The sequence below is a fragment of the Bombyx mori genome, chromosome 19 (genome assembly GCF_030269925.1).
Source record: "Bombyx mori chromosome 19, ASM3026992v2".
In the NCBI taxonomy this organism is placed as follows: Eukaryota; Metazoa; Arthropoda; class Insecta; order Lepidoptera; family Bombycidae; genus Bombyx; species Bombyx mori.
Window position 1 is genome coordinate 3,065,496 of NC_085125.1, and position 26,513 is coordinate 3,092,008.

At 37.1% G+C, this 26,513-nt stretch overlaps 2 protein-coding genes across 10 annotated transcripts in view; one reads left to right on the forward strand and one right to left on the reverse strand.

Annotated features, from left to right (window-relative positions):
- The window catches only part of LOC101738592 (transient receptor potential cation channel trpm), a 285,363-nt gene that overhangs the window by 128,662 nt on the left and 130,188 nt on the right, over positions 1–26,513 (reverse strand). For all 9 annotated transcript variants that reach the window (XM_062673892.1, XM_062673890.1, XM_021352814.3 and 6 more), the window contains one exon: positions 3,975–4,057. In XM_062673892.1, the coding sequence (XP_062529876.1) occupies positions 3,975–4,057 (83 nt within the window). The remainder of the gene's footprint in view (positions 1–3,974; positions 4,058–26,513) is intronic.
- The window catches only part of LOC105842594 (uncharacterized), an 88,145-nt gene that overhangs the window by 49,605 nt on the left and 12,027 nt on the right, over positions 1–26,513 (forward strand). The window lies entirely within an intron of this gene.

Consider the following 26,513-nt stretch of genomic DNA (forward strand, 5'->3'; position numbering starts at 1 on the left):
AGTCATTTGTGCGAAATATAAACATGTCAGCTTTTCATTATAAACATAGTAGACAATTTGAATTAAATTTAATAAATTTGTTTCTTAATGATAGCAGTTCTTGCTTAAAGTTGATCGTGACAGATCATGACCTTGTATGAAAATATTACATCTATAAATACTACCTATGCTTCGTCATACAATAATTGTCATTTAAACTAGCATTGTAGAGATAATACACACACTAAAGTGAATACTAAATTATTCTTAGCATTCTTATAAACATTTAGAAATTTAAGAAACGATTAACCCACAATCATGTTCATAACATGTGACATTTTGTTCTGCACAAACGTTTTGTTACATGATTTGAAAAACAAAAAAAAAAACAAAAAATGTTTAAAAAATGTAATGATGATTTAAAGTACTCTTAAATATTGATAGTTTGTACTTAATGACACTTATAGTAATCTTAGACATGATTACAATAGTTATACTTTTATTCTTTATCTAAATTATTTCTATTCTGACGTTTCTGATGCTTTAGCTTTGGTAATACTAGATGAAACAAACAGCAGATTGAAAGAAAATCATCTTAAAGTTAATTACATTCATTACAAACCATTAGTTTGCATTTTGTTACAAAAGAAACTGATGTTCGTTAGATGCAAATGAATTATAAACATACACATGCAAACATAAAATGTAAATTTATCTTTTAATCCAAATTAAATGTACATTAATATTACATCTAAATAATAGAAAGGGTCTCGAAAATTTTTATTGCACTCAACAGCAGACGAGCACACAACCCGGCTCATGATAAGTGGTCACCAGTGCTTATAAACTTCAGCAGTGTCATAGGGGTTGCTGTCTATCACTTAAGTTTTAATAAATTATTAATATACTCAGTCACAAGCATATTGATTTCACATAATGAAAATGTAAGAAACATAATCATGTTTGGGCATTTTCATTTATATCTGCTCACACAGAAAACACAAGTTAGCAAATATATTCCACAGTTAATCTAAATAATTGCAAATAATGCTTTTAAAGACCGTTGACTTTTGATCATTAATTAAAATCATCTTCTCGTAGAATTTACAAAAGGTTATTTACAAAAATTTATATCAGTATTTTCATATATTACTAACTTACTAATTACAACTATTCAAACGTTATAGTATAACTATAAGAACTAAACAACCTATTTTAAAACAAAATTGGCATCAATTTAGTTCTTATGAACTATTTCAATTATTAATTTATAAATTATAAACATATTTAAAAAAAATTAAGATCCCTTGTGAGTTCACATTCCTTGCTGAATCAGTTTCTCTTCTGAAACGGAGAAACAAAGTATCTTAAGTATGTAACAAATATTGAAAAAATACGACCATGAAAAATTTAGTGTTAATGTAATCATACTTACAAATTAATATATTACATAACACATTCTGGTTCAAATATAGTGCATCAATCTTTTCATGTTTCAGACATTTTAGTGCTCCTTATAATTTTTCCATAAAATTTTGTCATTATCAAACCTTTGTCTACAAAAATAAAAACATTATTTTATATTAGGTAGAAGGATGAACGTGGTCACAGGCCACTTGGTGTAACTTGGTTATCAAACACCAGGAAACAAAACGTGAATGCCATCATCTAACTTTGGATGTGAGATCAATTGTGCTGTATTTTATTTAAACAGGAAAGCATGACTGATTGATCATTCCAAAAAACTAGTTCGGGCCCACTTGACAATAAGCATATAATACGCTGAGTTGCAAAACATAAATACTTCCACCCACTCGAGACAATTTTATTATCTGAGGTGTGTGTGTGATAGTACGAGACTTAACACCGACTGTTTTGATCAAACTTAACATATATGATAGCTAGGCAGCAGAAATAGGAAGGACCATTAGTTGGTGCTAATTCATTTAATTATATTATGAATAATAATTCTGTTAGCAAATAATATACCGGGAAAATAGTGTAAACTCACCGTTATCAAGGCATCCGAAATAGTATTTCATTTTCGATCTTCGAGGCATGCTGATTTTTAATAATAAACTTTCTGTAAGAAACGAAAATAGTTACACAGGCTTACGAAACGCTAACGAAGAAAAAAGTATTGGAACCAAGTTATGTCTAAAGAGAATTCAAAACAGAGTTTCTCAATATCTAATCGTCTAATATTCTCATAAAGCTAAAAGATGCTCTAAATTAATACTACAACGTAAAATAACTCACACCAAGACCAAAAAAAAACGATTTAAAAAATTTAATCGTTACGACATTTTGAAAACTTTTTTTTTTTTTTTTTGAGATTGTTTTACGGCCCTGGAATTTTGAAAACTTCAAAGCAGTGTTTCCACTTACGTTTTTTTTAACACATTTTACCCTAGTTTCTTTTGAATTTATCCCTAAAATTTCCTAGACAACTTTCATAAATCCTTTATATAGAAAGCATAAATAAAATACAGAAAATAAACCACAGCATATTATTTAATGTAGGTATATATAATATAAACGCCCCCAGAAGATCATAGATCTATAGGATTAGAATTTTCAAGGAAGTCGACGCATTGCTTTTATATTCTTTTGCTGCACGCAACCTAACACTGTTCGGTTCTAAAATTGAGCAATTGTTTGCTGGCAAAGTTGGGAACTTTCTATGAAGCAAGCCGTTCAGGGTTTCATTAGAAAGCCTGTTTCTTTTGTCAGTTTTTACATTTGAGAACACTGAATAATCTTTCCACCTCAGTCTTTGAAGAAGGAACTGCTAGCAAAAGTGAAATGACAATTACAAGGTTTTCGTAAATGAAATTACCATGATAAGCTTTCATGGTACATGAAGTACCTGTATATTACAATACAAGTAAGTTCTGATGACATCAACGAAAATAGGTAAATAAAAGTTTGGCGGATTATACTTATTGGGATTCTGGGGAATCCCTAAGAAAAAAGCAGTGGCTTAATCTATGATTTACTTTACTAGAGGGTCACTGTTGAATCAAACCTTCTTTATAGTTTTTATACACAACTCTGTTTTATTCTTTTACTTGTCAACTCGACTTAATGTCATTCTCTCTCCATAAAATAAAATGTTCATTGTTTTACTTTAAAAACCGTTTATTTTAAAATTCACAACAGTTACTAGTATAGGCTTTGCTTTTTACCCCGAAATATCCTAAATCCTGGTATTTTTTAAATTGTCTTTATCATCCAAAATATCAGCTATTTTTCCCTAAAAAAGGGAGAATTCCCTAAAAGTGGAAGCACTGCTTCAAAGTACGCTAACCTTTTTTATTGAGTCAGAACTCGTATCTGCCATCTAGTGAGTTTATTAGTTCATTAAGGCCAAAACGTTTCAAAAATGACCTCGCCGGTTCCTAAAGATGACGCTAGTTGAATGTTCTTTTCCTTTGTATGGGAGTTGCACCCCCCTGAGCCTAAGTGCAACACGAGGGCAGACATTTGTTTGCGCAAGCTAATATACACGATGACAGCCAATTTGGGTGTTGCTTTCCGTGAAGGTTTTGATAAAAGAGCTCCAATTTCACGAGAATTTACTATTATATATATAAATATAGCCTTGAGAGGCTACTTCAGCTTCTTCTTGACGTGTAGATGAGCTCACGGGGCTCAAACCGGAGTGTTGCTAACACTAGCCCTAGCAAGAGCAGTGCTTAGCAGGATCGACCACCGGATCGGAAACGGGACCCATTGAGAAGATCCGGCGAGAAACTGAATGGGCTGTGTCAATGGGCTGTTACAATATCTATACCGTAACACATGAAACATAAGATAGAATATCTATTGCAATGAGATACACCCTATGATACACTTGAAGTATCTCATGACAGTTTAAAAACTCCAAAATCGAACCACACCTTAATCGAATGAAAACGATAATTCTAATAAGCGTATTCTGCCCAGGAGTTTACGAACGATTTTTCAGCTAAAAATAATTTAATTTCACTCACACATGCTCATCCTTAGCGCTGGGAACGAAGCATTTACACTCTCGCTTCTGAAATGTACTCTCTATCCAGCTTCTTGTTGTTTTCTGTAACAAAATAAGTATTATTCTAAACACCAATTCTAGTTCAACTTTAAGAAAAATGTTCACGGATACTATGTTCAACCGGTGAAGTTTGCCCGGAAACCGGGTACATGCTGAAATAAGCGCTTAAGCATTTTGAGTACTGTACTAGTATTTGGAAGTATTCTTCTGTTTATACATGCATACCTATAAACACAACGAAACAGTAGGAATTAATGCAATTTTTACTAACTTTCTATTAACTTTGGCACCTCGGACCAATGCAATCAGACCTGAGGTCTACGATAAAAAAGCTAATGATATGCTACCCATCCTTAAAATAAATCCATAACAATCTTAATTTGACGATTATATTTGTCGGCGCGAAGACGAATAATTAAATTATTTAAATGTAAAGTTAATATTTGGGCCGTTGGAGGGTAGTTTGTTAAACGTCAAACTTAAACTACCCACAATTTAGTTTTTAATGCAAAACTCAGATGAATGCAGGCTTAAAGCGTCCCCAACATCACTGATAACATTTACATGAAACGATTGCAACAATGAATCCACTTTATTTCAAACTACGTATAAAAGTGAACTATCAAAATTTAATCAACATGACTAAGTTAAGCCGACGTTCTTCGCAAAGACGAAAATAGCAAGACAATCGGGCTATTGTCTGTGCGAATGTTTTGGTACAAACAAAAAGCTTTCTCGGTAAGCGCCCAAAACAATGGCCCGACGGACCTCTGTAATGCTGTATAACGCTTTTGTTATTGCCGTTTGATATGGGAGCGAGGTCGGACGAATGGCTCCCAAGAATTTGAGAGTCATCCAAGTTGTACCTACTTCGGGCGTGAAACAAATGTGCGTTCCAATGTGTAGTGTAAACTAGTTACTTTAGGCTTCATATTTGAAGTGGCTACTGAAAATATATACAACTAGCGACCCGCCCTCGCTTCGCTTCGGAAACATTAAAACACACATGAAACCAAAAAAATAAAATATATTTTTTTTTAAATGTAGCCTATGTTCATCAGGGACAATGTCGGCTTCTAATGGAAAAATAATTTTTCAAATCGGTCCATTAGTTTCGGAGCCTATTCGAAACAAACAAACAAACAAATCTTTCCTCTTTATAATATTAGTATAGATGTCACAGCTACTTCTTTTTTTTTCTGCATTCTAGAAGTGATCATTGACACTAAGCAGAATCCTCGTAAAGGGTGGCTTTAGATCGACAAATCTATACACGAATTGGTACCACGTTTGATTAATGAGTATCCAAGATTTACTGAGCTAAGATATTTAGAGAGTTTGTAGAGCAACTACTCGATAATGATGTTTAATCAATAAATTCCTTCATTTTCGCTGTAGCCTGGACTATATTAATATGCTGTTTTAATGTAGTGTCTCGCTTTCTTTCACCTTACAATGGCATCAGCAAAAAATCTCGTTTTCCATCGAAACAATACTATACTACCTTTGCGACGGGACTATACCGCGGCCCAAATTCTGCAGACAGAGCCCAAAACGTTTCTAAACGAATAAAAGCGCTGGCCATGTCTAACGCGTAGCCAAAAAAAATTTCATAATTATTGATTGGACTCGTAAAAATGTAGCCCTCATCTTAGTAGAAGCATTTTCAAAAATATCAACTAGCTTTGGAAACAAACTAAAGTACGAATTGTAAAAACAGAGATTTTAGGACTCATGTCCCAAGACGGGTGCCGGCATTTACGACGTAAATGGGTAAAATCTATGGGCTCCGGTGACCGCATAACAACAAGTGGGCCGTGGGCTTCGTCTACTCAACTCAGCAAATATATACATAGTATCAATAACCTAGAGTAATCGAACTATAATTTCTCGAGATTATCTCACTGACCCAGATACTTGAACAATGCTAATTCCAATAACAATGCGAGGTCTATCGCCTCAGGATAACCTACAACATTAGCATTTAGCAAGTTCTCATTGTTATTGGTTCAAATAAATATTTTATTATAGACTAGCTGACTCGGCAGACTTCGTAGTGCCTCAATCGATATATAAAAGACCTAAACTTTTGTATAAAATAAACATAAAACAAACAAAAGGAATCCGTCCGACGGATTTTTATTTAATTCCGAGCATTTTCATATTTATCTACATTTTAAACCTTCTCTGGACTTCCACAAATAATTCAAGACCAAAATTAGTCAAATCGGTTCAGCCGTTCTCGAGTTTTAGGGAGACTAACGAACAGCAATTCATTTTTTATATAGAGACTAGCTGACCCGGCAAACATTGTTTTGCCATATATAAGATTTCTAGGGAATTTCTAGTGTAGAAAAAAAAACTAACTTATTGGAAGTGTATAAGGATGTGGAATATTAGTGAAAAAGGCCTGGAGCGCTGTGAACGATGAGGGAATGTTGTTTAAAAATAACAAAACAACAAACCACAACAAACATTTAAAAAAAAATTATCAAAAAAAGAAAAATAAATTTTTTGGTGTGAACACCCCTTATCACTTAAAGGTTAGAAAAATAGATAGTAGCCGATTCTCAGGCTTACTGAATATGCATAAAAAATTTCATGAGAATCGGTCAAGCGGTTTCGGAGGAGTATGGGAACGAACATTGTGACACGAGAATTTTATATATTAGATAAGGTAGTCGTCGCGGCCTTTTTATTTGGGTGAGTGCCCGCTTCCGCTTATACATTGGTAGGAGTGGGTAATATCGGTTTTGCCGCGTATCGAATCGTATCTATATATCGAGTATCAATATCGGATATTGAATCTATATATTTTCTGAATCTATATATTGATGGATGCTAGTAGATTTTCTCGATTCATGATATTTGAGATTTGAAACGATACGCTGATATAATATCGTAGTAGATATAGATTTAAGTCAACGTTATACGGTTGGTTTTCTGATATCAATTTATAATATGATTTTAAAGTAATAAAAAGAACATGAAAATAAAAATATCAAAAAAACTTTCCTTCATGCTTTTATCAGGCTTAGGACTGGCTACATTATTTTCAGTTTTTAGTATTTTGTGTCTTAATTTAAAATTACAAAATATACCAAAAGAGTGTAGATTTCAAAAGTTTAATACAAACACAAGAAATAAACTCAATTATTTGGATTCAATTAAAAATAGAAAAATGTGTACTTTAAAAATCAAACACAAAAAACTTTTAAGTATTTATAAACACTTGTCCAAAAATTATAGTTCAAGGTCAAAGCGCGTGAAATTAAATTCAACGATGCAAATAGGCTATACTGCATTCAAGTTAGGGTCGAAAGTTGAAACTTCTTTCCTAAATTGTATCCTGCTGATACGCTAAGAATAATCTACAGACATATGGACTTAAATATAAGGTTTACAATTGTATGGATAATGCCTGTTTCTGTTTCATTCATCACATGATATCCCTATCGTGCGCTCACTCACTCTGGCCGATTCGATACGAACCAAACGAATATTGCTGATATTCACGAATCGGTACGATATGCCGATGCGCATCACATCGAGCAATATCGTGTATCGGCTGATATCGATATATAGATTTCGATTCACGAATCAGTACAATATGCCGATGCGCATCACATCGAGCAATATCGTGTATCGGCTGATATCGATATATAGATTTCGTGCGGGGCGATATCGGATTCAACGATATTGCTGCGATATATAGATATTGAATCTAGATACGATTTATATCACCCACTCCTATACATTGGGGTCGGTAGGCGGAACATGTTGAAGTTCAACCGACTAAAGCCCCCGATCGCTCAGCAACCCATGTTTGAGCCTTAATGGGAGAGAACTTACTCGAGGCAGACTGAGGGTAAGGAGACGCGTTTCGCCCGGGTTACATGTCTCCCCGCCACCTTGCCCCCACTGTACGCCGGACTAGTGGTCGTTAGCGCCAAAACCTCCGGACTTCTCGGTCGAGGGTTTATCAGATGTCCACCTAGATAACGCCGACAGCTCGTAGCCTTTTTTGTACCAGGGTGCGAGCTACTACGTGGATTATATGAGACTGCCAAGATAAGCCCCGCAGCGATTAGAAGAGAGACCACTTGGTGACGTATCGCATTCCATCCCAGCGGGGTATTCCTGAACAACAGCGGCATCAACTGGGCAGCCTAATCGGTCTCTCCGCCTATTTCTACCTAAAGAGTTCTGTGTTTTGGTTGTGGCTGCGAAAACCGCTACACAATACAGCCGTGAAGCAGTAATGCGTTTCGGTTTGAAGGGTGGGGCAGCCGTTGTAACTATACATGAGACCTTAGAACTTATATCTCGAGGTGGGTGGCACATTTACATTGTTGACGTCTATGGGCTCCAGTAACCACTTAACACCATGTGGGCTGTGAGCTCGTCCACCCATCTAAGCAATAAAAAAAAAACAATCCAATTAAGTATACACCAATTTGTCAGGCGGCGGTAATCATGTCGTGATATCTACGACCTACACCCATCCGTCAATTACCGAATTCTGTAAATGTCAACCGGCTTCGCTAAGGCACTTGATAAGTTCTCAGACGATTTGACAATTGCGTTGATTATTAAACTCGAGAAACTCCTCTGTACAAAGCGGGTGGAGTGTCCTCCGGGGTCGTTGTGCCTCAGATAATTGGATGGGACTTAATGGCGCTCGCACATGTTGCCTTCCACGAGTCTCATATGAAAATATAAAGTTTACGAGCGGGCAATGATGTTCACTGGAACGCATTGTGCTCGTTGTTTCTCTCTGTATTGTTTGGACAGTGAATTATTATAATCACAAATTTTACTGATATTCAGTCTAACTTAACTCGATATTTTATTTGGTCGGTGCTTTATAGCTTTGCAATTTTTAATACGCTTTTATTAGCTTCAGACGTATGTATGTTTGTAACGGAATTTTTAAACATGATTTTGGCCCCCTTCAAAACGTCGGATTAACTCGAAATTTGGTACACTTATTAAGGACCGACGACAATTCAATATTAAAAAAAATTAAAATAAAAAATATTGAAAAAACTGAAATTCAACTAAAAAATGAAAAATAAATACTTAATAGTTTAAAAAAACTAACAAAATATGCTTATATAGAAAATCGAACTAAAAATATTTTAGAAAATAAATTTTAATAAACTTGAATTAAGAATAGTGTAAGAAAAAATGATTTTATTGTAAAAAATACCATAATATAATGTAATCAATTGGGATGAAATTAAATGAAACAAACGCTGAGATGAGAAGAAATGAGGTCTCAATAAAATTGTGGTTATTGATTGAGATCTCAGCGAACTTTTTAGAAGGAACCGAGAAGCTACGTCAGCGGTTTTGGTTTCATTTTCCCACATTTTTGCACTTTCACAGATGCCACGTGGGGCTAATGAGCCACCATTTTTACATATATAAACCTGAAGCAATGCTGAATTAAAAAAATGAATTATTATTATGAATTAACAATTCACTCAACTTAGCTATTCGCGTTCACGTCAAAAAGTCCAATGATCTACATTTAAGCATTGATGATTTTTTTAAACGTGGCCTCAAAAATTTGTTTACATGAAAATAGCCATTATCCATACTTAGAATCTAGAACACACGAATACTTCTATAAGCAACACGGAATCTTAAAGGCAATGAACGGAAAGCTACGATAAATTGGCCACTTAAGTTTATTCTCAACCCGACATAGTGTTGTGTGTCGGAAGTCCGACCGGCGTCTGAATACATCCGGATATTATACGTGTATCCGACTGGTACATGTCCGGTTCACGGATCACTGGCATTGTCAACACGGTTGTATTCTTGTATGTGCATTGGAAATGCTGAGGATATTGCGAAGATATTGTTTGTAAGATCATTTGTTGTACAAGCAGGATACATCGATTTTATCTTGCGACAAATTATTGTTGCTTTAGGAAAATATATTAAAATTTTGACCAGTTCGATAAAGCACTGCTTACACTTAATTTATCTTTTCTTGCAATGGATTCAATAGAATATTTGATTTGGATAGTGTGTCGGATACTTATCTTACCCTTTAAGCTGGTATGCATGGTTGCTTCGTGACAGGAATAGGCGGGATGGTGGTACCAATCAATTTTAAATTAAAATTAGTTATTAGTTATAGTGGTGCAAAATCCACCTATCTCTGGCTTGAAAGTTTTGTACTGGTAAATGCCCGTTGCCAATCACAGTAATCAGGTATATTAACCATTTTCCGATGAATCTATGGCAGTAACCATCACAGAACACAAGATATTTGACAGGTGCCTGAATCTCGCTTACGACATTTTCAAGATAAGCTTGCATATATACAAGTTCCGAACAACATTCGGACCGTCGGTCTACCTAGCAATATCACCGGCTCAGTGGAACATCTTCCCTTCGTCTTTAAGCATTCCAAACTGGTGACCTGCGACGGAACAATTGCAGCATTCACATTTCATCATCAGCGTATTAGTAGCCTTTTGCGACACCCTAGAGAAGATAACCTAGAGAAGGGTGATAGGTACTAGGCGATCACATAATAAAAACTTAAAGTAAATTTTTACTGGTGGTAGGACCTCTTGTGAGTCCGCACGGGCAGGTACCACCACCTCGCCTATTTCTGCCGTGAAGCAGTAATGCGTTTCGGTTTGAAGGGTAACTATACCGTTGTAACTGTACTTGAGACCTTAGAACTTTAATCTCAAGGTGGGTGGCGCATTTACGTTGTAGATGTCTATGGGCTCCAGTAACCACATAACACCAGGTGGGCTGTGAGCTCGTTCAACCATCTAAGCAATAAAAAAAGATGTGTTATTCTTTTCCAATCCATTTCAAAGCGTGTGTGCTAGCAACCGCTTATAACTTATGTGGCGATCCACAAAACAGCCGATCATCATTAATCAGGTAGCCATTTTGTCGCATTCATTTCATTACAAATCTTGTTACTCGATGCCCTACAAAGGCGCATCACTAGAGACGAATATTATCCAGCTTGCTGATGCTGTGAGCCACATACAGAATTTCACGTGTTCGTTTATTTAGTAAAGTGCCACCGTATAATGAAACATTTCCCTTGCTACTTTCGTCATATGAAATATAGTTCAAAATATAGTAGCAAATATAGTTCGCAGCAGTAGAAATTTGAGCTTAAAGTTAACAGGACCGACTTAATGAACGTAAGTTGTTATAATTGAACAGAAACATTCAGCGGAATATATTAAAATTTAACTCGGGCCAATAGTATGATGACGCTTTGATTAAACATTGAACGGAATTTATGTTATTAATTTTATTTCGTGATTGAATATCTTTTTTATTATAATATTGATTCCTTTTTTTTAATCCTTAAATAGAAATACTTTAGGATTTTACATTTTGTTTATTTTTATTGCTCAAGCAAGCAGATGAGCATACGGCCTACCTGATGGGAAGTGGTTAGCTCATGGACGTCAGCAATGCCAGGAACAGAGCCAAGTCGCAGCCTACCGCTTAATACTCTTTATCTTAGTACTATTTATTGTATTCTATATTTTTATTACCATACTTAGCTAACCCGGCAGACTTCGTAGTGCCTCAATCGATAACCTAATCGACCTAAGCTTTTGTATAAAATAAACTTAAAACAAACAAAAGGAATCCGTCCGACGGGGGACATATCAAAGGAAAGACAAAATTGATATTTTTATTTAATTCTGAACATTTTCATTCATTTATCTACCTTTTAAACCTTCTCTGGACTTCCACAAATAATTCAGGACCAAACTTAGCCAAATCGGTCCAGCCGTTCTCGAGTTTTAGCGAGACTAATGAACAGCAATTCATTTCTATATATATAGATATACATAGATGAAAGGCAACCTGCCAGTATACATTTTATTATCAAGCATTTGAAATAAAATTACAACAATAAAAAATAATATTTGTTACATATTCAGGCTGTTACATGTCCGGACAATTTGTGGAGGCTGATAAATATCACGAATCCACGTTAACGAGACAAATAAAATGGACAACAAAGGAACAGAACGACTTATTTACATAATCTAACCATATATATTTAACATCGAAACACTGTAGTATCTGTAAAAAGGATAGGCATTCCAAAAAAAATACCATAACCTCAAATAATAATAATTTCTGTAAAGTTATTTGTTTTTTTAGGGATTTTATGACCTGGTAACTAAGACCTTTAAGTCATGTCTTATTTTAATTCATATTCTTATTTTGATGAAAAATGATGAAATGAAATGAAGTAGATTGATTTGAGACATTAATCAACTGGGATGAAATTAAATGAAATGAGATGAGATGATATGGGATGAAGTATAATCTCAGTAAAATGGTGGTCATTTACTGAGATTTTTTCAGTGGACTTTTTGGAGGATCCCGAGAAGTTATGTCCAGCGGCTTTGTTTCATTTTCCCACATTTGTGCACTTTCTCAGATATTAAACAGTTAACAAACCACCGTTATTACACATTTAATCCTGAAGAAACACTAAACAGACAAAATAAAACAAATCACACAACTTCACTCCTCAAGTTCCCGCCAAAAAGTCCCTGTAAAGATTATTTAAACGTATTTACCATAGGTTATACCACAATTATATTTTTATACTATATACTTAAAAAAAAGAAGTTTAATGGTAAAATATATACAAGAAAACAGCCGAGATGAATGCTGAATGTTAAAAACAGGTTGTAAAATAACATCTCTATTTCGTAAAACATAGATGTAGGTATCTCTTTCCAAGACATTGCGTACAGTTTCTTATTATTTCAACGAAGACATTAGCATTCAGAGAACTCTTTGTTTCAAGAATGTCCTAGATATTTCTTATACATATTTTCTTATTTGCATGAATTTGTCTAGACATTATTACAGCTGTTACTTTTCGTAGATTTAACAAGATGGCAGAAAGCCAATAGCGCGTATCAAATCAGGGAATGGCGGGAAGGACTCATTTTACTACGTGAGGGACATCGAAGAAGTATGAACATGTAATTTTGTTTTACGTATTGGCGGCGCATTTCCAAGGTTTCGAATACATTACAATTTTGTCGTTACGGATAAGACAAAGAACGCTTTCTATTTTTTTTTTCATCCGAATTTTTATTTAAATTAAAATTACTTTTACGGTTTTGAGCTCGTTGGTTAAATGCGAGGTTATACCGTAAGAATTGTTTTAATTATGTAATTTGTGTAACTCGTTAAAAAATATTTCCTATATCACTCTTGCTTTTTCTTTGGCAGTTTAATAACTCGTAAGCTTAGCTAGTAAGATGTCTAATATAGTGCCCATCATAGTGACTAGTACAACGTTAGTGAACTCATACAACTTTACTTCGGAAACAAGTTAAACAGGGGTAGAGAAATAAATCTCGGCCGGTACGTTCGCCAAGTTTACGGACAGCAAATTTCCGAAAGTTTCGGGAAGGAATTAACATGTTGTGGATGCGATAAATAAGGGGCTAAGTAGGGAACGTTCGCAAGTTTTTAGTCGAGCCCTGGATGCGTACAAAGCGTTGGCTTATTCGCGTCAAAACGGGGTTGTGTGTTTGTGACTAGATAACTACCGGCTTACTTAATCCGATTATCTGGTAAATAATTGTATTTTTTTATTGCCCTTGTAAGCAGATGAGCATACGGCCCACCTGATGGTGAGTGGTTACTGTCGCCCATGGACTTCAGCAATGCCAGGGGCAGAGCCAAGCCGCTGCCTACCGCTTTTAAATAACCTTCCTTTTTATTGGCGGCGTCCAAAAATACTTGGATGGGCTGTGGCAAAGAGGATATGTGAGAGAAGAGTGCGAGTGCAGAGTATGATACGTATGATAGCCCTGGATGGATGAAGAGAACATGCTGCGTCGACCTCATGTTGTGGTATAAGTGCAAGAATAAGAAGAATATTTTTGACTTCTCCTATTGGATGATGTGAATGTCACCGTCTTATATTTTTTTATTGCATTGATGGGTAGACAAGCTCACGGCCCACCTGATGTTAAGTGGTTACCGGAGCCCATAGACATCTACAACGAAAATGCCGCCACCCACCTTCAGATATAAGTTCTAGGGTCTCAGTATAGTTACACCGGCTGCCCCAATCTTCAAACCGAAACGCATTACTGCTTTATGGCAGAAATAGGCATACCGTGGAAGTCAATCGTGAACATTTGTTAAGAACGTATTTCATTACAAAAAATGGCACATGCCGGCGGGATTCGAACACCGCTACATCGCAAGATACGAATGTACCGGACGCCTTATCCTTTAAGCCACGACGACTTATATAGATATTAGGAATGTCAAGGGGCGCACCTAAACCGGCCGCTTCGCTAATTACTAGTATGATATACGAGCCCATACGGTTAGCTTTACCACTTGGCCTTTGTATGGGAAGCCGGATTTCACAATTGCCGTTTTAACTTTACCGGCCGCACGCTACATAATTATGGCGTCATTTGAGGCTAAAATAAACGACTCGCTAATCATAAATCATGCAGTTACACACATTATGCGCTGTGTTATATATAGTGTGTGAGCTTAACGTAAATATTATTAGATATTATTAATGGTTTTTTTTAGTTGTTTTGTTTTTGGTATCCAGTTGCTATTGTTGTTTGTTCGTAAACTTAGGAATGGTTTCTAGTCTTATGGCACATGATTCAAATCGTAAAATGGCCATACGTAGCTTTACAGAACTTTGTAGCTGAAACATTTCCATTATAATATACATATTGTTTTTATCCAACCGATGCTCTTTGAGGACTAATAAAACGGGTGTAGCGGAAGCAATCAGAAGAACAGGATATTTTTTTCCTAACTATTTACTGGTAGCCTAAGAGGCTATTTCAGCTACGCCCAGACTGGTGGGTGAGCTCACGGGCTCAACCTGAGAGAATTTGCTAATACTGGCCCTAGCAAGAGCAATGCTACGCAGAATCTAGCACCGGATCGTAATCGCGACCCACTGAGAAGATCCGGCGAGAAACTCAGTGAGCTGTGTCTATGGGTTACTTCGCTCGTCGAGGACGGTAACCGGTATAGCACAGGAGATATTTGACAAACGCCTGAATCTCACTAACGAAATTATCAAGATATTTTTGCATGTATACAACTTTCGAACAATAAGATTTAGACCGACGGAAGATTTTTCTTTTATCGCTATTTCCAAACTGGTTTTAAGAGCAGGTCGATTTTTTTTAACTAACATTACTTTACTCCGTTTATCCTGGTCAAATAACAATTCACAGTAATCGTCATCGGTCCTCGACACGTGTGCAAAATTATTAACTTAATCGAACGTCTAAGTTGAATCAGTGACAATTAAGTTATATAATTAAGTTAAGTTACGTTACTCAGGTAGTTCAGGTCGGACTAAGAAAACGATGTTAATAACAATTAACTCTGGGTCTGAGGAGGGACTTCGCTTCTCTCTGTATTTCGTACCGTATGTTCCAGTGCTCTCAGGAATTGTCTGAGACGATACCATCATCTCGTTTTTACCTCCCGGCACCGCAGTAGAGTTCATCCACACTACCTGGAGCCACTGCGTTCATTCACAGTGCGTTCAGAGATCTTTTTTGCCACGTACCATCCGGCTATGGAATGAGCTCCCCTCCACGGTGTTTCCCGAGCGCTATGACAAGTCCTTCTTCAAACGAGACATGTGGAGAGTACTTAACGGTAGGCAGCGGCTTGGCTCTGTCCCTGGCATTGCTGAAGTCCATGGGCGACTGTAACCACTCACCGTCACGTATGCGTATGCCTACAAGGGCAATAAAAAAAATAGAAATACATATATACATACCAAATTCCTGTACGATGAACATATTCGGTAAAGAACGCGATTCGGAATGAAGTCACAAGCCGCGAATAGCCAATAAGGCTGCATTAATTCGGATACAAAACCCCAGGGGATTTGGCTTTGAGCGGGTCGTGTTCGACCGTCTTTGGTGTGATAAGAAGACTAATAATATATACGAGAGCTATTTTTTTTATATTTTTTTCAACTACCTGACCGGTAGACTTCGTAGTGCCTCAATCGATAAATAAAAGACCTAAACTTTTGTGTAAAATAAACTTAAAACAAACAAAAGGATTAGTTGTTATTTTTATTTAATTCCGAGCATTTTCATATCTATCTTACCTTTTAAACCTTCTCTGGACTTCCACAAATAATTTAAGACCAAAATTAGCCAAATCGGTCCAGCCGTTCTCGAGTTTTAGCGAGACTGACGAATAACAATTCATTTTTATATATATAGATTGCTTAGGTGGATGAACGAGCTGGTACCTACACGACGACCTGGGCCTCGAATCTATCCAGAAATACATGAAGTCAGCGTCGGAACGGTACTTCGATAAGGCTATGCGTCATGATAATCGCCTTATCGTTGCCGCCGCTGACTATTCCCCGAATCCTGATCACGCAGGAGCCAGTCACCGTCGACGCCCTAGACACGTCCTTACGGATCCATCAGATCCAATAACCTTTGCATTAGACGCCTTCAGCTCTAACACTAGGAGCAGGCTAGGGGACCCCGGTAACCGTACTCGTCGAACTCGACAAAGAGTTCGCCGTGCCACCTAACCCATGAATCAGCTCGCTGAGTTTCTCGCCGGATCTTCTCAGCGGGTCGCGATTCCGATCCGGTAGTAGATTCATTCGCGAAGCAGCTGCTCTTGAGCTGTTAGCTCTCCTTCGGAGGCGCTCGGGTAGCTGTTAGCAAATCCCACCCCTCCTGGCTGAGCCTTTGCTCGCCCACCTGTCCTGGTGAAACTGGAAAGGACTCCGGGCCACCAGTAATTCTTCAATCATAAAAAAAAGGACGAGCTGGTGTTAAGCGTTTGCCGGAGCCCATAGACATCTACAACCTAAATGCCGTCACCTACCTTGAGATATAAGTTCTAAGGTCTCAGTATAGTTACAACGGCTGCTCCACCCGTCAAACCGAAACGCATTACTGTTTCACGACAGAAATAGGCAGGGTGGTGGTACCTACCCGTGCGGACTCACAAGAGGTCCTACCATCAGTGATTACGCAAATTATAATTTTGCGGGTTTGATTTTTACTACACGATGTTATTCCTTCACCGTGGAAGTCAATCGTGAACATATTTTGTTAAGTACGTATTTCATTAGAAAAATAGGTACCCGCTTGCGGGATTCGAACACTGGTACATCGCTAGATATTAATGCACCGGACGTCTTATCTTTTAGGCCAGGTATGTCAACGAAATTACAATATATTCGTGTTGTGCCAAGTATGGTGCACTGCATTGTGAGGTGTCTGGTAAGTTTATATTGGAAATATGAGAAAGAACTCGCGGCGTACTTGATGATGATTGGCTGCCAGACCCCTAAATCATTATAACGTGATTATTACTCACTATCTAACTTTAAGATATAAGTTATTCTACAAGTCAGACTGCCCATAAAGTTACATGAATAATTTGCGGCAGAAGAAATAAATGATAGTAAATCTATACTAATATTATAAAGCTGAAGAGTTTGTTTGTTTGAACGCGCTAATCCGAGGAACTATTGGTCCAATTTGAAAAATTCTTTCAGTGTTAGATAGCCCATTTATTGACGAAGGCTATAGGCTATATAACATCACGGTAAAAGCAATACAAGTAGAGCACTAATAAATGATGTTTCAAAATAGGGGTTTAAATAGATCCTTAACATTCTATTATATAATTCAAAAATTTTTTCACTTTCTACGTAACTGTAGTTGGGGTAAAATTTAGCGTTATGCCAAAGTGAATCTCTTATGAGTCCGCGCGGGTGGGTACCACTGCCCTGCCTATTTCTGCCGTGAAGCAGTAATGCGTTTCGGTTTGAAGGGTGGGGTAGTCGTTGTAACTATACTTGAGACCTTAGAACTTATATCTCAAGGTGGGTGGCGCATTTACGTTGTGGATGTCTAAGGGCTCCAGTAACCACTTAACACTAGGTGGGCTGTGAGCTCGTCCACCCATCTAAGCAATAAAAAAAAAACATGGACTGAGTCGCGGACAAAAGCCAGTAAATAATAAAGTAAATAATACTTATAGGTAAATGTAAAAAATAACAGTGAACATTATCAAATAAGAAAGCCGTTACTGCTCATTCTCTGGTCGGTCTTTTGGTCAGCTTTTACTTTTACGACACCCAAAATAAGAATTGAGGAAAGGTCAATAACCAACTGCCCGTAGCCCAGAGTCGATTCGAATTATTATACTGTTATATTTACCTATTTTATTAGTGCTTATATGATTTAAATAACCGAGTTATATTATATCTTCGATCATTTGTTAATGAAAATAACTTTAACAAAATGTGATCCAAAATCAAAATCATCCAAACTTGGATTTATTAAAGAGTTCTTTCGATACACAAAGAAAACAATGAATTCAATTTGTTATTCCAACAAAACAAAGCAATCCGAAAAGTTCAGTGCTCAGTCAAGTGAAAGATCTCTTTGAGCCCGTATCGAGAAAAAACGGAATCAATGATGTTAAAAGGAAAGCTCTTGACGGAGCCAAAGCCTCAACTTTCCCCCCAACTAGATTTAAAGCTAATTCCCAAAATAATATTGTAAGCTAAGCGTCGGCAGCCAATCAAGAAAGTTTGAACGTAAATGGGGCCATATTTCAATGTTGGACTGTTAAGGATCGTTTGCTTGAAGGAATGGAAGGATTAAATCGTCGGGTTGCCAAAAAAACAAAGTTTACTTAGCTGTTTCGAAAGTTTGGATTAGGAATTTGTTTATAAAAAAAAGAAAATGTACTCACAGTTAAGAAACATTAAATGCTGGTTCTGAATATCAAATGACTGAGTCGGAACTGCAGTAGTTAACGTCTCTGACTGTCGGGCCGAATGTTGCGGGTTCAATTCCCAGATCGAGCAAACATTTGTGTGATGAACAGGTTTGTTTGTTGTCTGGGTGCTTATTGTCTATATATTTTTACATTTAAACGTATATAAGTATATACGGCAAGTCTCTGGTACCCCATAACACAGGGAATCCTGTTTGGGGGCAGATGACGATGTGTGGATTGCCCCTAGTGATTATCATTTTTATCTGCAGGTCCTTCTGCAGGGCCCTTATAATTTATATATGTAATCATCAAATTGGTAGGGAGTTTAGTCACCATGACAAACTTCGCACAGTGCCTGTTTCTTGGTAAAAAAGCCTTAATGTTTTTGTAGAGGACCATGCCTTTTGTTGTTGTTACGACCTCAAATCTAAAGATCTCGATTAGTACTGTTCACAACTTACCAAAGTGAACCGTGAAATGTACGTTTTGCCACTGGTTTTACTATCAACTTTAAAGTTCTCATAATTTCAAAAGACATCCAATTAATGATAAAATGATTTCAGAATTTATATTGAGAATTTGGTTACCGCGACATTTCTTATATAAACACCAAAACATTTGAAGTACATTTAGTAAAAAAATTTTTTAATATTAAATAAAGAACACACGAATGACAATGAAAATTCTTTTAATTTGCAAACAGGTACCTTTCTTAATAAAGCTAGTATGTACGTGTATTTATAGAAAATAAATTCAAAACGAGGGCGCTTTTCAAGTCCAACAAAAGACAGAAACTAAATGGAATAATAGTTAAAAGTAATAGTTAAAAGCGAAAAGCTGCGGAATTTTCTAAAAGTTTTCGTTGCAAATGTTACGGTCTTGAAAAACTTTTCTGTTTACAATGTTTTCTTTTTAACTTTTCTAATTTACCATTAATCTATATTAATATTATAAATGCGAAAATGAGTTTGTTTGTTACGTTGCCACGTCTTAACGTAATCAACAAGAAATTTTGCGTCAAAGAGTACAACAGAAAGAGTCAAACATCGTTCATTCAAGAAAAATATTTTACCTACTAAAATAACGCGAGCGAAGCCACATTAAAAAATTAGTATATAATATTTCTAATCACGGCAGAGACATGAGGTCGAAAAAGCAGTAACTGAATCGTCCCTAAAATGTTCACTACGTTTGACTTAACTTTTTGTTTTGTTTTATGCATATCACGTTGAACGCCACATGAAAAATCGAGTATTTTCATTCAGACCACGGTGCGCACTGGTGAGCCTTATCTTACTTAACCGTTTGGGACAATGAGAGTCATCCGTGAGCCGCGTGATGGTTCTAACGTAAATGCTTCCTATAAGCCAAAATTTGGAACTATAAAACAAAACACGTGTGGAAGTGAGAAGCGTGGCCCTTTAGCCGAACCGGAAGCCTTGGTTTTCAAATCCAATAGAAACTGGTAGTTTTTATCAAGACTTTTAGAAAAACTAGACGGTAAAGGTCGCTAATGTTTATCTTCCGTGCGAATTATCGCATTTTATATTATAAATTCTAGAATGAAAATCTCAAGCTGACAAAAATTACTGATTCCCTGATTTTGGCTTAACCTGAATGGTATAGTACGCTAGGCCTAACGGTGGGCCGCATGTCGCTCAACGTGATATACCTACGTGCGAAAAGGCTGACGTTAAGTAGTTATCAAAGTCCATAGACGTCACAATGAAAACGCCGTTACCTTCAGACATGAAATCGAAGATTCAATTGTATTGTGATTGTGACCTTAATTTTTTTTTCTCCTAATCTACATTAAATAGGCTCGGCGACGCAAATCCTTTTTTCGCTATAAAAGAATTTGTGCATAAGATTTACAACCGACCGCATACTTGACTTTTTCCCCTACCTAATGCTAGCCTAAGGGGCTATTCCAACTATTCGCTGACCGGTGAGCTCGCGGGCTTAAATTGAGGCCCTAGCAGGAACAGTGCTTTGTTGAATCGTCGTGAAATTAAAAGTCGTCGTGGCCTAAGGGATAAGACGTCCGGTGCATTCGTGTTGAGCGATGCACCGGTGTTGGAATCTCAGGCGGGTACCAATTTTTGTAATGAATTACGTACTCAACAAATGTTTACCATTGACTTCCACGGTGAAAGAATAACATCTCTATATATAAAAATGAATTGCTGTTCGTTAGTCTCGCTAAAACTCGAGAACGGCTGGACCGATTTGGCTAATTTTGGTCTTGAATTATTTGTGGAAGTCCAGAGATGGTTTAAAAGGTGAAAAAATATAAAAATGCTCGGAATTATATATAAACAAACAATTTAGTTTTCCCTTTGATGTGTCCCCCGTCGGACGGATTCCTTTTGTTTGTTTTAAGTTTATTTTATCCATATTTTAGATATTTTATTTATCGATTAAGGCACTACGAAGTCTGCCCGGTCAGCTAGTCGTGTAATAAAACCCGCAAAATTATAATTTGCGTAATTACTGGTGGTAGGACCTCTTGTGAGTCCGCGCGGGTAGGTACCACCACCCTGCCTATTTCTGCCGTGAAGCAGTAATGCGTTTCGGTTTGAAGGGCGGGGCAGCCGTTATAACTACACACATGCTAGTGTTGTATTGTATTTAGTTTATTTATTGATTTAATGTATTTTTATATACAATTAATAAAAATTAATAACATTCTGCACTCCTCTTTATTCTCTATAAGTGTGGGATTTTTTTTTTCAATTTTCGCAAAAAGGGGTTCAAAGTTTTTCTTCGCGTATTAAAGATGCCTGTACCTACACAGTAGTAATATACTACTGCAGTATTCATATACAATCCAAATCGTGCATAATCCAAAGGAATCGAAGTTGAATTCACACCGCAACATGACTCTAGGAAATAGTGGACCGTGACGTCACAACTATGCGGTTTATGCTACGTGTGACCACGAGATTGTAACAATTAATTTCTAGACTATTCTAGTCTAACTAGACTAATGTAACTACAATGAAAATACTTTTTATGTAATTTCAATTAGAAGTAGTACAATCAAAATAATGCATATCTTTGCAACTTTACAGTAGAGACTTTTTAAAGTTTAAAATTTGGAAAAAATATCATAACAAAAAAACTTTTTCAGCTATTTCAATGTAGTAATACATCGTATTTTTCTCTGCTAATGGTTTGCTGGAAGAAAACTCATGAATGAGTTAAGCTCGCCTTTGTACATAGTATTTAGACATTCTTTAAATCTGTTTTTATTGTATTTTCTTTTCGTGTAAAAATAAGTATAAATAAATAGTAAACTTAATTGAAGTTCAATTAAAAATATCGTACTCTTGATGCTAATACCGAATAAAACGGGCCTTTAATTACAAAGATAAATGTCGCTTATTAAGCGAAATGTCGCTTAAGCCAAATATATGTCTCCCAATATAATGACAAAAAAAAACACGAGACTTCAACCAAAAAACTAGTTTAAATTAAGTCTATAACTTGTGAAAACGGTAACGATAATCATCATCATTTCCGCCACCTTATCTCACTAGATGGGGTCGGCACAGCTAATTTTTCTCTTCTATTCTCTTCTATCAGCCGTCATCTCAACACTCTCTCTCTCTTATATCGTCATTCACACACTCCACCCATGTCTTCTTCGGTCGACCTCTTCCCCCTCTACATTTCCATACATCTCCTAGTCACATGCAACTGTTACGATAATATATGTACTTATATGAAAGCGATCAAAGAAAAAACGTGACAAGCACGTGATCGCTTCAGAGATTGAGGCAAGATACCAGTGTACCCCTGCCCCATATAGCTCCCCAAGCGATCACGTTGTAAACTTGGATCTTTACCGGACAACGGCTTTGTAACGCACCTGCATTGGAAAAACAGATAATATATTAACATATAATATACATTAACGCGGCCCTGTGGCGAAAGGATCAAACAGTGGACAATATTTTTCTAAATTCAATTCAACTATATCTCTATCTGTGAACCGATTTATTTTGATTTATTAGTAGAAATGAACGGAAGTTATCATAAAGTAAAAAATAGAAACTTGTTTCTAGGCTTACAAAAAATTTTATTAATAATATATAATATTATATTATAAAGATTATAAAGAGGAAAGATTTGTTTGTTTGTTTGTTTGTTTCGAATAGGCTCCGAAACTACTGGACCGATTTGAAAAATTCTTTTTCCATTAGAAGCCGACATTGTCCCTGATGAACATAGGCTACTTTTTTTATTTTATTTTTTTATTTTATTTTTTTGGTTTCATGTGTGTTTTAATGTTTCCGAAGCGAAGCGAGGGCGGGTCGCTAGTTAATAATAAATTGATAAATATTAAAGTATTTATAAATTCATCATCATCAAGGTGGGTGGCGCGTTTACGTTGTAGGGCGCGTTTACGTTGTAGTTGTCTATGGGCTCCATTAACCACTTCACACCAGGTGAGCTGTGAGCTCGTCCACCCAACTAAGCAATAAAAAAAAGCATAATAAGTATTATTTATTACAAATAGACAAAGAGATGTATGAAGTCTAGAAGCAACAGGTAGCCAAGTCTCATCCAGTATTTCTCTACATCCTTACGACCTGGACGTGACCTACTTGAAGCCGCCGCAGGGCCCATTTGTTTTGCTAATGCAAACCGTAACACCGGAATGAACTGACTTAATAAAATATTAATAATGGCTAAAAGTTTAATTTATTGTGTTATAATATATAGAATATGTAGTTTGTTTTATTTCATGACTAGCGACCCTCCCTCGCTTCGCTTCGGAAACTGTAATTTATTATTGATTTCTCCACTATTTAATGGATGTTATTATACATGTAAACCTTCCTCTTCAATCACTCTATCTATTAAAAAAAACCGCATCAAAATCCGTTGCGTAGTTTTAATAATAGTAAAGATTTAAGCATACATAGGGATATAGGGACAGAGAAAGCGACTTTGTTTTATACTATGTAGTGATTCGATCAATCCACATCATCTTATTTGTAGGTGTAGACGAATTTCAAACTTGTATTTTTTGGGTTTCGCAGCGAAATCTTGAAATGGGATTTCTTGGAATATAGCCAAGAAAATATATTGGAAAATAGTCAAAAGTATGCACCTCTAATGCCACTAAGTAGACAGTTTCTAAACTCCTCCAGGAATTACCAAGTAAAAGTGACTTTTTTTTTTCTTTTTTTTTTTTTTTTATTGCTTAGATGGATGGACGAGCTCACAGCCCACCTGGTGTTAAGTGGTTACTGGAGCCCATTGACATCTACAACGTAAATGCGCCACCCACCTCGAGATATAAGTTCTAAGATCTCAAGTATAGTTACAACGGCTACCCCACCCTTCGAACCGAAACGCATTACTGCTTCACGGCGGAAATAGGCGGGGTGGTAGTACCTACCCGTGCGGACTCCCGAGAGGTCCTACTACCAGTGATACTTTCTTTGTAGTATCACTCTTGTCAGAGCGGTCCTGGTCCTCATTCAGCATCATTGCTGTGGGCAGATGTTATGCGTCTCACGAGCAATCGCCACTCCTCCCGGTTTGTGGTGAGTCTGGTGCACCATGCAAACAGCCAACTGCCGACTTGACTTGGACGCATCGCATGGGCAACCTTCCACGCGGTCTGGTGCCTTCTAATTTGCCCTGAACGACAAGGCGCTCTATGGAGTCATTTCCTCGTCGGGAGACATGTCCAAAACTGATAATATGCATCCATGCACGAGCGCCGAAAGACGCTGCTTAATGCCGAGTTCTTGAACAATGGAGATATTGGTGCGAAGTTTGGTGAAAGTGACAACATAGGATCTAATATGGCGTTTTAGCTTTGAATCTTTAAAAAAAATTAACTTTGATTTTCCATCTAAATTTGCTAATTGTAGAGCATTGTTTTGGCGCTTTGTGCCACTTGCTACGAGAGGTTAAGTGGGCGCGTAGCTCCGTAGCGAACTACAGACGCCCGTAGCGGCTACGTATGTATGTACATTGATAGCGAAGCCTACGAAACACACTAGCCAATACCCTGTTATAAGCGATGAACGGTTTGTGGTGAAAATTTCATTCCCGATCCTGCGGACAGAATGGAAAGCAGTCGACGTCGCCAAAACACGTCATCTCGGATCCTCCCGATCCACTAACGGTGCTTCTAGGTACTTCAAGCACCGGTCACCGTTCTCGTCGAACCCGTCGCTTGCAACGAAGGACTCGACGAGTAAATTAACTCTCAGACACAGCCCACTGAGTTTCTCGCCGGATCTTCTCAGTGGGTCGCGTTTCCGATCCGGTGGTAGATTCTGCGAAGCACGACTCTCGCTAGGGTTCGTGTTAGCATCGTCGTCAGGTTTAAGCCACGTGAGCTCACCTACTAGTTAAGGTTACGCTGAAATAACCTCTCAATCAGCTTAGGCAGGAAAAAAAAAGCGATGTACGGTTTGTGGTGAAAATTACCCCAAAAATTACCCCACAGACATAACCCACTGAGTTCCTCGCCGGATCTCCTTAATGGGTCGTCGGTGATAGATTCTGCGAGGCACTGCTGTTTACTAGCGCTATTGTTAGCAAAGTCGCCTGGCTGAGTCCCGTGAGATGGTCCGGTGAAGATAAACCCGGTATTACTAGCATAGATAGGCAAAAAACCAATAAGGTTTTACAGTTTGCGTGGTCTATTTAATTGCAAATCTTTTCGCACATTTCGGGATGTGGACAGTGTTTTACCGTTTGAATTTATTTGACATAATTTTGACCCCGTATTGTTTTTATTGATAATATAGGTTGGGGAAAAGTTCTTTCGCATTATAGTATGTATGAACTAGTAATAAAATCTCTTTGGCTATACTATTTGTATCTAGCTGGTTTTGGTATCATTAAAAGTTTAAATTTTAATGAAGATAATTCCAAATTGAAATTAGAAACATGTGTGATTTTTATTTATTTTCCGTACTGTCAAGATGAGTGAATCTAATGAAGAAATTCGAGACATTTTAAAATTTTACTACAAAAACGGTAAAAATGCAAAGCAAGCCGCGAAAAAAATTTGCGATGCTTATGGACCTAGTGCAGTGTCTGCGAGAGCAGCACAAATTTGGTTTAAGCGTTTTCAATCCGGAAATGTTGATGTCAAAGATGCACGTCGCTCTGGTCGCCCTGTTACGGATAAAATGGATACCATTTTTAAAAAAGTGGAGCAAGATCGACATATCGGTAGTTACGACGTAGACGAAGAACTGGGAATTGACCAAAAAACAGTTTTGGTGCATTTGAAAAAAACTGGGTACACAAAAAAGCTCGATATTTGGGTACCTCACGAGCTCACTGAAAGGAACCTAATGAACCGTGTACTCATTTGTGATTCTTATTACGACGTAATGAAACCGAACCATTTTTGAAGAAGCTGGATAACTGGTGATGAAACATGGATCACGTACGACAAGAACGTGCGAAAAATGTCGTGGTCAAAGGCCGGTCAGGCTTCATCGAATGAGGCGAATCCCGGGTTAACTCTCAACAAGATGATGTGTGGTGGGATTGGAAGGGCATTATTCATTATGAGCTGTTACCACCAGGCAGGACCATCGATTCTGAACTCTACTGGGAACGACCGATGAGATTAAAGCAAAAAGTTGAGAGAAAGCGGCCGGAATTAATCAACAAAAGGGGTGTGGTT